The sequence below is a fragment of the Culex pipiens genome, unplaced genomic scaffold (assembly GCF_016801865.2).
Source record: "Culex pipiens pallens isolate TS unplaced genomic scaffold, TS_CPP_V2 Cpp_Un0056, whole genome shotgun sequence".
NCBI lineage: Eukaryota > Metazoa > Arthropoda > Insecta > Diptera > Culicidae > Culex > Culex pipiens.
The window spans coordinates 4,478-22,500 of record NW_026292873.1 but is presented as its reverse complement, the minus strand read 5'-3'; the positions used below and the strand labels follow the sequence as shown (position 1 = coordinate 22,500).

The following is an 18,023-nucleotide window of genomic DNA, read 5'->3' as shown; positions in this document are numbered from 1 at the left end:
ACAACCACCCAACACCACACAACCCCCACACACCCCACCACCCACAACCAACACCCACCACCCAACACCACCCAACACACAACCCACCCAACACCCCCACCCCAACACACCAAACCACAACCACCCACAACACCAAACCAACCAACACCCACCAACACCACCCAAACCCACACACAACACCCAAACCAACCCACACCCACACACCCCACAACCACCAACCACCAACCCACCCAAACCACCCAACACCCAAAACACCACACCCCACACCCCAAACCCAACACCACACACCACCAACCCCCAACACCCACACCACCACCCACAAACAACACCCAACACCCACCCAAACCACCACACCCCACACCCCCAACCCACACCCACCCACAACAAACCCACAACCCAACACCCCCAAACACCCACACCCCAACCACCCACACAAACACACCCAACACACAACACCACAACCACCCCCAACACCACCACCACAACACACCACCAACCAACCAACACCCACACCCCAACACCCACAACCACCCCACCACCCAACACCCACAACACCACCCAAACCACCCAACAACCCCACCACCCAACCCCAACCACCAACACCCAACACACCCACACCAACACCCAACAACAAACACCCCACCAACCCACACCACCCCAACCAACCACCAACACCACCCAACACCACCACACCCACCAACAACACCAACACCCAAACCAACACCCCCCAACCCACACCACCCAAACACCCCACACCAACCACACCCACAACCCACCACAACCCAAACCCCACCACCCAACAACCCACACCCACCAACACCCAAACAACCAACCACCCACACCACCAACCACCACACCACACCCCCACACAAACACCCACAACACAACCCACCACCACAACACCACAACCACACCAACACCAACCACCACCCCACACCCAACAACCCAACACACCCCACCACAACCCCACCACCCAAACACAACCCACCAAACCACCAAACCCACCACAACCCACCAACACCACCAACACCCAACACCACCCACCACAACCAACACACCCACCAAACACCCAACACCCCAACCACCCAACCCAACACCCCACCCACCCCACCACCAACACCCACCACACCACCCAAACCACACACCAACCCCACAACCACAACCCCCACCCCACACAAACCAAAACCCCAACCCACCACCCACCACACCACCCCCCAACACACACCAACCACCCACAACCCACCACCCAAACACCCACACCACACACCCACAAACACAACACCCACCACCACAACCACACCCCACACCACACCACCCCACCCAAACCACACCAACACCCCCAACCCCACCCCCACCACACCCCAACACACACCACCACACCCACACCCCCCACAACACAACACACCCACCAAACCACACCACAACAACCCAACACCCCAACACCACCAAACACCCCACCCCCAACCAACCACCACACCCCCAACAACCACAACCCCACCACACCACAAACCCAACCACCACACCCACAACCCACCACAACCCCAACACCAAACACAAACCACCCAACACCAACCAACACCCACCACAACACAACCCACAACCAACACCCACCACCACCACACACCCCACACAACCCCACAACCCACCAACACCCACCCCACACAACCCACAAACAAACACCCCAACCACCCCACAACCAACCCAACACCACAACACACCACCCACCCAAACCACAACAACCACCCACAACAAACCACACAACAACACCAACCACCAACACAAAACACCACCCAACAACCACCAACCCCAACACACCCACCCCAACAACCCAAACCCACCACACCCACCCCACAACACCACCCCAAACAAACACACAAACCACACCAACCCACACAACCAACCCAAACAACCACAACCAACCCACCAAACACCAACAACCAACCCAACAACACCAACCCACCACCAACACCCCAACACCCACAACCCACACCCAACAACACAACCACAACACCACCAACAACCCAACACCACAAACACAACCAAACCACCCAACAACCCAACACCCCACCCACAACCACAACACCCCACAACACCAACACCAACACCCACAAACAACAACACCCACCAACCCACAACCACACCCAACACCCACAAACCACCAACCACCACCAACACCAACACCCAAACACCCACAACCCACACAAACCACCAAACCACAACACCCAACACCACACCCACCCAACAACCACCACCCAACACCACAACCCACACCAAACACCCAAACCACACCACACCAACAAACCCAACACCACACAACCACCCAAAACCACAACCCCAACACCCAACACCAACAACCCACAACAACAACCAACACCCAACCACACAACAACCCAACACACCAACACCACCACAACCCACAACACCCAACACCCAAACAAAACACCAAAACCCCAACCACACCCAACAAACCCACCACAACCACAACCAAACACAACAAAACAACCCAACCACACCACAACCAACAAACCCCAAACCAAACCACAAACCACACCAACACCCACACCAAAACCCAACAACCAAACACCAACAAAACCAACACCCAAACCAACCCAAACACAACCAAAAAACCCAAACCCAAAACCAAAACAAACACCACCAACAACCCAAACAACACCAAAACCACAACCAACAACAACAACCCCACAAACCCAAACACCACAAACCAAACAACCAACAAACACCAAACAACCACAACACACCCAACAACCCACAACACCAAAAACCACAACACAACAACCACAACAACACCAAACAACCCAAAACACCAACAACACCCAAACAAACAACCAACAAACAAAACAACAACCAAAAACCAAACAAAACCAACAACAAACACCACAAACAAACCAAACCACAACCAACAACCACAAAAACAACACAACAAACCACAAACCAACAAACAACACCAAAAACACAACACCAAACACCACAAAACCAACACCAACAAACCAAAACCACAAACAAAACACCACACAACCCAACAAACCCAACACCACAACACAAACACCAAAACAACCCAACCAACCAAACAACAACCACCAACACCCAAAACCAACAAACCCAACACCACACAACCAAAACACAAACCAACACCCAAAACCACCAAAACACACCCAAACCACAACCAACACCACAAAACCCAAACCAACAACCAACAACCAAACAAACCACACAACCCACAAAACACCAACAACCACAACAAAACACACAACCAACACCAACAACCCACAACCCAACAACCCCAACACACAAACACCCCAACACCCAAAACCAACACCAACAACCCACACCAACACCACCCAACAACCCAACACCAACAACCCACAACCACCCAACCCAAAACCCAACACCACAACAACCCACACCCCCAACAACACCCACACAAACACCACACAACCCAACAACCAACACCCAACCCACACAACCCAACCACCAACAAAACACCACCAACCCAACAACACAACCCACCAACACCACAAACACCAACCACACCCCAACAACCCACACAACCCCACCCAACCACACAACCCAACACCCCAACAAACCCAACAACCAACACCCAACCACACAACCCACAACCCAACACACCCAACCACACCCAAACAACCACAACAACCCCACAACACCCACAACCCAACAACACCACACCACCAAACACCCCAACCCACCCAACACCCACAACCCAACAACCCCACCCAACAACCCACACCCAACCCCAACACCCAACCACCCCACAACCCAAACACCACAACCACAACCCAACCCACAACACCACCCACCAACCCCAACAACCACAACAACCCAACCACACCAACCACCCAACACCCCACCCAACACCACAAACCCCAACCCCAACCAACCAACCCCAACACCCACCAACCCAACAACCCACAACACCCAACACCCCAACCCAACCACCCACAACCAAACCACACAACACCCCAACCCACCACACCCAACAACCACCAAACCCACACCCAACACACCCAACACCCACCCCAACCCCCACCCCACAACCACACCCAACAACCCAACCACCCACCAACCCAAACCCACCCAACACCAAACACCACCCCCACACCCAACCACACCCACAACCACACCCACAACCCACCCAACCCCAACAACCCACACAACCCAACAACACCACCCCACACCCACCAACCCCACCACAACCCAACACCCAACACACCCACACCCCCAACACCAACCACCCCACACCCCACACCAACCAAACCACACCACACCCCCACCAACCACCCAAACCAACACCCACCACAACACCCCACACCCAACACCAACCCACCCCAACCACCCCAACAACACCACACACACCCAACACCCACACCACACCAACACCCCACACCCACACCCCAACAACCCACCACCCAACCACCCCACCACCCCCACACCCCCAACCACCCCACACCCAACAACCCAACCACCCACACCCCCACAACCCACCACCCCAACACCCAACACCCACCACCCCACCCCAACCACAAACCCACCAACCACACAACCCACACCACCCAACACCCCAACCCAACCACAACCCCACCACCCAACACCCCCACACCCCACACCCACCACAACCCACCCACCCACAAACCCAACAACCACCAACCCACACCCCACCCCCACAACACCACACCCACAACCCACACCAACCACCCACCACCCAACACACCAAACACACACCACCCAACCAACCACCCAACAACCCACACCAACCCCCCACCCACACCCCAACCCACACCACCCCACAAACCCACACCCCACCACCCCCAACCCAACACCACCCACCACACAACCACCCAACAAACCCACACCCACAACCCCACCAACACACCCACCACCCACAACCCAACAACCCCAACAACCACACCCCACCCACCCAACACCCACAACCCACCCCACCCACACACCACCCACAACCCACCCACCCCCACACAACCCCACACCCACAACACCCACCAACCCCAAACACACACCCACACCACAACCCACCCAACACCCCCCACACCAACCACCCACACCCCACACAACCCACCAACCACACCCCACAACCCACCCAAACCACAACCCCCAACACCCACACCCCACCCACACCACCCAAACCCACACAAACCACACACACCCACACAACCCCCAACACAACAACACCCACAACCCACACCAACAACCCAACCACACCACCCCACAACCCACCCACAACCAACACCCACAACCCCACACCACAAACACAACCAACACCCACCAACACACCACAACACCCCACCACCCCCAACCCACCAACCAACCCACACCCCCACACCACCCAACACCCCACAACCACCACCCACACAACCACAAACCCACCCACCAACACCCCACAACCCCAACCCACCAACCCACAACCAACACCCCAACCACCACAACCCCCAACACAACAACCACCCAACCACCACACCAACCCCCAACAACCCAACCACACCCCCCCACAACACCCAACAACCCACCCAAACCCCCACCCCAACACCACCCCCCACAAACCCAACAACCCAACACCCCACAACCAACCCCCCACAACCCACCCAACCACCCCACAACAACCCACCACCCACAACCACCCACACCAACCCCACAACCACACACACAAACCCCACACCACACCCCCAACCCACACCACCCACAACCCACAACCCACACCCCACCCACCAACACCCACCCCACCAACACCCCACACCCCAACACCCAACACCCAACCCCCACCAACAACCACCACCCCCCAACCCCACAACCCCACAACCACAAACACCACCACCCCACACCACCAACACCCCACCCCCACAACCCCCACCAACACCAACCCCAACCACACAACACCCAACACCCCCCACCACCCCCACACCCCACCACACCACCCCCACAACCCAACACACCCCAACACCCACAACCACCCACACCACCCCAACACCCACCCACCCAACCCCACCACCCCACACCCCCACACCCACCACCCAACACCCCCACCAACCCAACCCCACACCCCAACACACCCAACACACCCCCCACCACAACACCCCACCCCACCACCCAACACCACCCAACACCAACCCACAACCCCACACCCCAACCACCCCCACCACCCCAACCCACACCCAACAACCAACACCCCACACCCACACCCCAACCACCCACAACCCCACACCCACACAACCCACCACCCAACAACCACCCACCCACAACCCACCACACCAACCCCCCACAACCACCCACCCACCCCAACACCCCAACCACCCAACACCACCCCACCCAACCCCCCACACCCCACCCACCCAACCCCACCCCAACCCCAACACCCCACCCCCACCACCCCCCACCCCCACACAACACCACAACCCACCACCCAAACCCACACCCACCCACACCACCCCACAACCCACACCCACCCCAACACCCCAACACCCACAACCCCCACCCACACCACACCCAACCCCCACCAACCCAACACCCCAACACCCCCACAACCCAACACCCCACCACCAACACACCCCCACACCACCACCCCACCACCCAACACCCCCCCAACCCACCCCACCACCCAACACCCCACACCCCACCCCCACCCACCCCACCCAACACCCACAACACCACCACCCCAAACACCACCCCACCAACCCAACACCCACCACCCCACCCAACCACCCAACACACCCAACCACCCCCAACCCACCCCACCCCCCACCACCACCCACAACCCCCAACACCCCACACCACCCAACCACCCACCCCCACCACCCAACACCACCCCCACACCCACCAACACCCCACCCCACAACACCCCACCACACCCAACAACCCCACCCACCCACCCCCCAACACCCCACCAACCACCCACCCCACAACCCACAACCCCCCACCACCACCCCACCAACCACCCCACACCCAACACCAACCCCACAAACAACCACCCCACCACCCACCCCACACCCCACCCCACACCACCCCACCACCCACACCCCACCACACCCACCACACCCCCCACCCACACCCCACCCACCACCCCAACACCACAACCACCCAACAACCACACCCACCACCCCACCACCCCCAACCACCCACAACCCCACCCAACCCCACCCACCACCACCCAACACCCAACCACCCACCCCCACCACCCACACCCCACCACCCCCACACCACCACCACCCCACAACCCACACCACCCCACCCCAACACCCCCAACCACACCCACCAACCCCCCAACCCACCAACCACCCACCCCCAACACCCCAACACCCACCCCCAACACACCAACCACCCCACAACCAACACCCCACCCACCACCCCACCCAACACCCCACAACCCACCCACCCCCCACCAACACACCCACACCCACCCCCCACCACACCCCCACCCACAACCCACCCCACCAACACCCACACCCCCCACCCCAACCACCAACCACCCAACACCCACCACCCCCACAACCCAACCCCACCCACCCCAACCCACACCCCACCCCAACCACCCAACACACCCAACACCCCCACCACACCCACCCCCCAACACACCAACACCCCCACCAACCCACAACACCCAACCACCACCCCCACCACACCCAACACCACACCCACACCCAACCCCCCACCAACCCCACCACAACCACCCCACCACCCCAACACCCACCCCACCCCCACCCCAACAACAACCCCACACCCACCACACCCCCACCCACCACCACCCAACACCCCACCCAACCACACCCCACACCCCCACCCCCCCACAACACCCACCAACACACCCCAACCCCACCCACCACAACCCCCCCACCACCCCCACCACCAACCCCAACCACCCAACCACCCAAAACCCCACCCCACACACCCACCACCCACCCCCACACCCCACCCCCACAACCACCACACCCACCACACCCCACCCACAACCCACCCCCACACCACCCCAACACAACCCCACCCCCACAACCCCCACACCACCCCACCAACACCCCCACACAACCACCAACCCCCACACCCAACCCCCCACCACCCCCAACACCCACACCACAACCCACCCCACACCCCCACAACCCACCCACCACCCCCCACCACCACCCAACCAACACCCCACCCCACCCCACCACCAACCAACCCCACCCCCACACCCCACCCACCCACCCCCAACACCCCACACCAACCCCAACCAACCCCACCCACCACACCCCCACCCCCCAACCACCCACCCCCCCAACCACCCACCCCCACACCCCCACCCAACCACCCACCCCCAACCACCCCACAAACACCACCCACCCCCCCAACCCCACCACCCACCCAACACCCAACCACACCCCCACCACCCACACCCCCCACCACCCCCACCCACCCACAACCCCCACCACCCACCCCACCCCCACCCAACACAACACCCCAACCCACCCCCACCCACCACCCCCACCCCCACCCACCCAACACCCACCCACCCCACCCCCACCCCACCCACCCACACCCCCCCACCCCAACAACCCCCACCCACACCCCACCACCCCACACCCCACCCCCACCCCCCCACCCACCCACCCACCCACAACACCCACCCCCAACCCCCACCACACCCCACCCCCCACACCCCACCACCACCACCCCCACACCCCACCCACCCCCACCAAACCCACACACCCCCCACCACCCACCCCACACCCCACCCACCAACCCACCCCCCCAACACCACAACCCCCACCCCACCCCCCACACCCACACCCCCACCCACCCCCCACACCCCCACACCCCCACCCCCACCACACCCCCCCACCCACACCCCCCACCCCACACCACCCCCACCCCCAACCCCCCCCCACAACACCCACCCACCCCCCCAACCACACCACCCACACCCACACAACCCCACCACCAACACCCCAACACCCCACCACCCCACCCACCCCCCACCACCCACCCCACCCACCAACCCCACCCCCACACCACCCACACCCCCACCCCACCACCCCCCCCCAACACCACACCCCCCCCCACCCCCACCACCCCCCCACCCCACACCACCAAACACCCACCCCCACACCCCCACCCCCACACCCACCCCCCACCCCACCAACACCCACCACCCCACCCCCCCACCCCACCCCCACCACCACACCCCCACCCAACACCCCCACCCCACACCCCACCAACACCCAACACCCCACCCCCACCCCCAACCAACCCACACCCCACACCCAACCCACCCCCCACCCACCACACCACCCCCCACCACACCCACCCACCCACAACCACCCACCCCAACCCACCCCACCCACCCCCCACCAAACCCACACCCCCACACACCCACCACCCCACACCCCCACCACCCCCAACACCCCACACCCCACACCCCCCACACCCCACCACCCACCACCCCCACCACCCCCCACCACCCCACACCCACCCCCCCAACCCCCCCACCCACCCACCCCCACCACCCAACACCCACCACCCCACCCACCACCCCCACCCACCACCCCCACCCCCACACCCAACACCCCAACCCCACAACCACCCCCACCCCCCCACCACCACCACCCCACCCCCACCCACCCCCCCACCAACCCACCCCCCAACCCCCACCCCACCACCCACCCACCCCACCCCACCCCACCACCCCACCCACACCCCACACCCCAACCCCCCACACACCCACCCACCCCACACCCCCCCCACACCCACACCAACCCACCCCCACCCCCACAACCACCCCACCCCCACCCCCCACCACCCAACCCCCACCACCCCAACCACCCACCCACCCACCCCACACCCCCACACCCCCCCCCCCCACCCCACCCCCCCAACACCCCAACCACCCCACCACACCCCCACCCCCACCACCCACCCCACCACCACAACCCCCCAACCACCCACCCCCACCACCCCACCACAACCCCACCCCCACCCCACCCCCCCCCACCCCCACCCACCACCCCCCACCCCACCCACCCCACCCCCCCCCCACCCCCCCCACACCCCAACCCCACCCCCACCCCACACAAACCCAACCCCACCCCAACACCCACCCACCCCACACCACCCCCACCCCACCCCACCCCCCCACACCCACCCACCACCCCACCACCCCCACCCCACCACAACCACCCACCCCCACACCACCACCACCCACCCCACCCCCCCCACCCACCCACCAACCCCCCCCAACCACCCACCCCACCACCCCCCCACACCACCCCAACCCCACCACCCCCACCCCCACACCCACCCCACCCCACCCACACACCCCCCACCCCACCCACCCCCCACCACCCCCCCACCCCCCACCACCCCCACCCCACCCCACAACCCCCCCCCACCACCCCCACCACACCCCCCACCCCCCCACCCCACCCAACCCCCCCACCCCACACCCCCACCCCCCACACCACCCACCCCCACCACCCCACCCCAACCCACACCACCACCACCCACCCCCCCACCACCCCCCCCCCACCCCCACCACACCACCCACCCCAACCACCCCACCCCACCCACCCAACCCACCCCCACCCCCCCACACCAACCCCCCCCACCCCCCCCCACCACCAACCCACACCCCCAACCCCCCAACCCACCCCCACCCACACCCACCCACCCCCCACCCACCAACCACCCACCCCACCACCCCCCCACCCACCCCCCCACCACACCCCCCACCCCCCCCAACCACCCCACCCCCCACCCCCACACCACCCCACCCCCCACCCCCCCCCCACCCCCCACCCCCCCCCACACCCCCACCACCCCAACCAACCACCCACCCCAACACCCACACCAAACCCCCCCCCCCCCCAACCCCCCCCCCAACCACCCACCAACCCCCCCCCCCCCCCCCCCACCAAAACCCACAACAACCCAACACACCAAAACAACCCCACAAAACCAACCACCCACAAACAAACCAAAACAACCCACACCCACCCCAACACCACCAAACCACACCACCACACAACCAAACCCACCACACCCACCAACCCAAAACCCAACAAAACCCCACCACAAACAAAACCCACAAAAACCCCACAACCACACACCCCCCCCCCCCCCCCCACCCCCCCAACAAACACAACAACCAAACACACCAAACACCAACCCAAACCCCAAACACCACCACACACACAACCCAACACCACAACCCACCACCCACACCACCCACAACACCACACACACAACACACCCCACAACAACCACCCACACACCCCCCAACAAAAACAACAACAACCCACAAACCCCACCCCCAACACAAAACACCAAACAAACCCAACAAACCCAAACAAAAACACCACACAACCCAAAACACCAAAACACACCAAAAACACCACAACAAACCAAAAACAAAACCAAAACCCAAAACCAAAACAACACAAAAACCAACAAACCAAAACCAAAACCAAAAACCAAAACAACCAAAACACAAAAAACCAAACACACAAAAACCCACAAACCAACAACCAAAACCAAAACACAAAAAACCAAAACCACCACAAAACCAAAACACCAAAACCAAAAACACAAACACCAAACACCAAAACCCAAAAAAACCAACAAACCAAAACCAAACACAAAACACAAAACCAAAAACACAAAAACACCAACACCAACAAACCAACAACCACAAAAACAAAAACAACAAAACAACCAAAAACAAACAACACCAAAACCAAAACCAACCACAAACACCAAACCAACACCAAAAACCCAACAACCAAAACAAAACACCAAAACACACCAAACACCAAACCAAAACACAAAACACCAAAACCCAAAACAACACCAAAACACCAAAACACCAAAACACCAAAACACAAAACACCAAACCCAAAACACCAAACACCAAAAACACCAAAACACCAAAACACAAAAACACCAAAACACCAAAACACCCAAACACCAAAACACCAAAACACCAAAACACCAAAACACCAAAACACCAAAACACCAAAACACCAAAACACCAAAACACCAAAACACAAAAACACAAAAACACAAAAACACAAAAACACCAAAACACCAAAAAACCAAAACACCAAAACACCAAACACCAAAACACCAAAACACCAAAACACCAAAAACCAAAACACCAAAACACCAAAACACCAAAAACACCAAAACAACCAAAACACCAAAACACCAAACACCAAAACACCAAAACACCAAACACCAAAACACCAAAACACCAAAACACCAAAACACCAAAACACCAAAACACCAAAACACCAAAACACCAAAACACCAAAACACCAAAACACCAAACACCAAAACACCAAAACACCAAAACACCAAAACACCAAAACACCAAAACACCAAAACACCAAAAACACCAAAACACCAAAACACCAAAACACCAAAACACCAAAACACCAAAACACCAAAACAACCAAAACACCAAAACACCAAAACACCAAAACACCAAAAACACCAAAACACCAAAACACCAAAACACCAAAACACCAAAACACCAAAACACCAAAACACCAAACACCAAAACACCAAAACCCAAAACACCAAAACACCAAAACACCAAAACACCAAACACCAAAACACCAAAACACCAAAACACCAAAAACACCAAACACCAAAACACCAAAACACCAAAACACCAAAACACCAAAACACCAAAACACCAAAACACCAAAACACCAAAACACCAAAACACCAAAACACCAAAACACCAAAACACCAAAACACCCAAAACACCAAAAACCAACACAAAAACACCAAAACACCAAAACACCAAAACACCAAAACACCAAAACACCAAAACACCAAAACACCAAAACACCAAAACACCAAAACACCAAAACACCAAAACACCAAAACACAAAAACACAAAAACACCAAACACCAAAACACCAAAACACCAAAACACCAAAACACCAAAACACCAAAACACCAAAACACCAAAACACCAAAACACCAAAACACCAAAACACCAAAACACCAAAACACCAAAACACCAAAACACCAAAACACCAAAACACCAAAACACCAAAACACCAAAAACACCAAAACACCAAAACACCAAAACCAAAACACCAAAACACCAAAAACACCAAAACACCAAAACACCAAAACACCAAAACACCAAAACACCAAAACACCAAAACACCAAAACACCAAAACACCAAAACACCAAAACACCAAAACACCAAAACACCAAAACACCAAAAACACCAAAACACCAAAACACCAAAACCACCAAAACACCAAAACACCAAAACACCAAAACACCAAAACACCAAAACACCAAAACACCAAAACACCAAAACACCAAAACACCAAAACACCAAAACACCAAAACACCAAAACACCAAAACACCAAAACACCAAAACACCAAAACACCAAAACACCAAAACACCAAAACACCAAAACACCAAAACACCAAAACACCAAAACACCAAAACACCAAAACACCAAAACACCAAAACACCAAAACACCAAAACACCAAAACACCAAAACACCAAAACACCAAAACACCAAAACACCAAAACACCAAAACACCAAAACACCAAAACACCAAAACACCAAAACACCAAAACACCAAACACCAAAACACCAAAACACCAAAACACCAAAACACCAAAACACCAAAACACCAAAACACCAAAACACCAAAACACCAAAACACCAAAACACCAAAACACCAAAACACCAAAACACCAAAACACCAAAACACCAAAACACCAAAACCACCAAAACACCAAAACACCAAAACACCAAAACACCAAAACACCAAAACACCAAAACACCAAACACCAAAACACCAAAACACCAAAACACCAAAACACCAAAACACCAAAACACCAAACACCAAAACACCAAAACACCAAAACACCAAAACACCAAAACACCAAAACACCAAAACACCAAAACACCAAAACACCAAAACACCAAAACACCAAAACACCAAAACACCAAAACACCAAAACACCAAAACACCAAAACACCAAAACACCAAAACACCAAAACACCAAAACACCAAAACACCAAAACACCAAAACACCAAAACCACCAAAACACCAAAACACCAAAACACCAAAACACCAAAACACCAAAACACCAAAACACCAAAACACCAAAACACCAAAACACCAAAACACCAAAACACCAAAACACCAAAACACCAAAACACCAAAACACCAAAACACCAAAACACCAAAACACCAAAACACCAAAACACCAAAACACCAAAACACCAAAACACCAAAACACCAAAACACCAAAACACCAAAACACCAAAACACCAAAACACCAAAACACCAAAACACCAAAACACCAAAACACCAAAACACCAAAACACCAAAACACCAAAACACCAAAACACCAAAACACCAAAACACCAAAACACCAAAACACCAAAACACCAAAACACCAAAACACCAAAACACCAAAACACCAAAACACCAAAACACCAAAACACCAAAACACCAAAACACCAAAACACCAAAACACCAAAACACCAAAACACCAAAACACCAAACACCAAAACACCAAAACACCAAAACACCAAAACACCAAAACACCAAAACACCAAAACACCAAAACACCAAAACACCAAAACACCAAAACACCAAAACACCAAAACACCAAAACACCAAAACACCAAAACACCAAAACACCAAAACACCAAAACACCAAAACCACCAAAACACCAAAACACCAAAACACCAAAACACCAAAACACCAAAACACCAAAACACCAAAACACCAAAACACCAAAACACCAAAACACCAAAACACCAAAACACCAAAACACCAAAACACCAAAACACCAAAACACCAAAACACCAAAACACCAAACACCAAACACCAAAACACCAAAACACCAAAACACCAAAACACCAAAACACCAAAACACCAAAACACCAAAACACCAAAACACCAAAACACCAAAACACCAAAACACCAAAACACCAAAACACCAAAACACCAAAACACCAAAACACCAAAACACCAAAACACCAAAACACCAAAACACCAAAACACCAAAACACCAAAACACCAAAACACCAAAACACCAAAACACCAAAACACCAAAACACCAAAACACCAAAACACCAAAACACCAAAACACCAAAACACCAAAACACCAAAACACCAAAACACCAAAACACCAAAACACCAAAACACCAAAACACCAAAACACCAAAACACCAAAACACCAAAACACCAAAACACCAAAACACCAAAACACCAAAACACCAAAACACCAAAACACCAAAACACCAAAACACCAAAACACCAAAACACCAAAACACCAAAACACCAAAACACCAAAACACCAAAACACCAAAACACCAAAACACCAAAACACCAAAACACCAAAACACCAAAACACCAAAACACCAAAACACCAAAACACCAAAACACCAAAACACCAAAACACCAAAACACCAAAACACCAAAACACCAAAACACCAAAACACCAAAACACCAAAACACCAAAACACCAAAACACCAAAACACCAAAACACCAAAACACCAAAACACCAAAACACCAAAACACAAAAACACAAAAACACAAAAACACCAAAACACCAAAACACCAAAACACCAAAACACCAAAACACCAAAACACCAAAACACCAAAACACCAAAACACCAAAACACCAAAACACCAAAACACCAAAACACAAAAACACAAAAACACCAAAACACCAAAACACCAAAACACCAAAACACCAAAACACCAAAACACCAAAACACCAAAACACCAAAACACCAAAACACCAAAACACCAAAACACCAAAACACCAAAACACCAAAACACCAAAACACCAAAACACCAAAACACCAAAACACCAAAACACCAAAACACCAAAACACCAAAACACCAAAACACCAAAACACCAAAACACCAAAACACCAAAACACCAAAACACCAAAACACCAAAACACCAAAACACCAAAACACCAAAACACCAAAACACCAAAACACCAAAACACCAAAACACCAAAACACCAAAACACCAAAACACCAAAACACCAAAACACCAAAACACCAAACACCAAAACACCAAAACACCAAAACACCAAAACACCAAAACACCAAAACACCAAAACACCAAAACACCAAAACACCAAAACACCAAAACACCAAAACACCAAAACACCAAAACACCAAAACACCAAAACACCAAAACACCAAAACACCAAAACACCAAAACACCAAAACACCAAAACACCAAAACACCAAAACACCAAAACACCAAAACACCAAAACACCAAAACACCAAAACACCAAAACACCAAAACACCAAAACACCAAAACACCAAAACACCAAAACACCAAAACACCAAAACACCAAAACACCAAAACACCAAAACACCAAAACACCAAAACACCAAAACACCAAAACACCAAAACACCAAAACACCAAAACACCAAAACACCAAAACACCAAAACACCAAAACACCAAAACACCAAACACCAAAACACCAAAACACCAAAACACCAAAACACCAAAACACCAAAACACCAAAACACCAAAACACAAAAACACCAAAACACCAAAACACCAAAACACCAAAACACCAAAACACCAAAACACCAAAACACCAAAACACCAAAACACCAAAACACCAAAACACCAAAACACCAAAACACAAAAACACAAAAACACAAAAACACAAAAACACCAAAACACCAAAACACCAAAACACCAAAACACCAAAACACCAAAACACCAAAACACCAAAACACCAAAACACCAAAACACCAAAACACCAAAACACCAAAACACCAAAACACCAAAACACCAAAACACCAAAACACCAAAACACCAAAACACCAAAACACCAAAACACCAAAACACCAAAACACCAAAACACCAAAACACCAAAACACCAAAACACCAAAACACCAAAACACCAAAACACCAAAACACCAAAACACCAAAACACCAAAACACCAAAACACCAAAACACCAAAACACCAAAACACCAAAACACCAAAACACCAAAACACCAAAACACCAAAACACCAAAACACCAAAACACCAAAACACCAAAACACCAAAACACCAAAACACCAAAACACCAAAACACCAAAACACCAAAACACCAAAACACCAAAACACCAAAACACCAAAACACCAAAACACCAAAACACCAAAACACCAAAACACCAAAACACCAAAACACCAAAACACCAAAACACCAAAACACCAAAACACCAAAACACCAAAACACCAAAACACCAAAACACCAAAACACCAAAACACCAAAACACCAAAACACCAAAACACCAAAACACCAAAACACAAAAACACAAAAACACAAAAACACCAAAACACCAAAACACCAAAACACCAAAACACCAAAACACCAAAACACCAAAACACCAAAACACCAAAACACCAAAACACCAAAACACCAAAACACCAAAACACCAAAACACCAAAACACCAAAACACAAAAACACCAAAACACCAAAACACCAAAACACCAAAACACCAAAACACCAAAACACCAAAACACCAAAACACCAAAACACCAAAACACCAAAACACCAAAACACCAAAACACCAAAACACCAAAACACCAAAACACCAAAACACCAAAACACCAAAACACCAAAACACCAAAACACCAAAACACCAAAACACCAAAACACCAAAACACCAAAACACCAAAACACCAAAACACCAAAACACCAAAACACCAAAACACCAAAACACCAAAACACCAAAACACCAAAACACCAAAACACCAAAACACCAAAACACCAAAACACCAAAACACCAAAACACCAAAACACCAAAACACCAAAACACCAAAACACCAAAACACCAAAACACCAAAACACAAAAACACAAAAACACCAAAACACAAAAACACCAAAACACCAAAACACCAAAACACCAAAACACCAAAACACCAAAACACCAAAACACCAAAACACCAAAACACCAAAACACCAAAACACCAAA

General features: G+C 53.2%; 2 protein-coding genes across 2 annotated transcripts; both read left to right on the top strand.

Moving 5' to 3' along the window:
- Positions 1-9,002: 9,002 nt before the first annotated feature.
- On the top strand, positions 9,003-9,998 carry LOC120431805 (uncharacterized proline-rich protein-like; the record flags this gene model as incomplete). The annotated part of the gene is made up of 2 exons (XM_039596923.1): positions 9,003-9,074; positions 9,834-9,998. Coding segments are annotated over 2 exons (237 nt in total), but the record flags the coding sequence as incomplete, so codon positions are not given.
- Positions 9,999-11,975: 1,977 nt separating this feature from the next.
- Positions 11,976-12,647, top strand: LOC120431804 (uncharacterized; the record flags this gene model as incomplete). The annotated part of the gene is made up of 2 exons (XM_039596922.1): positions 11,976-12,038; positions 12,579-12,647. Coding segments are annotated over 2 exons (132 nt in total), but the record flags the coding sequence as incomplete, so codon positions are not given.
- Between the last annotated feature and the right edge of the window lie 5,376 nt (positions 12,648-18,023).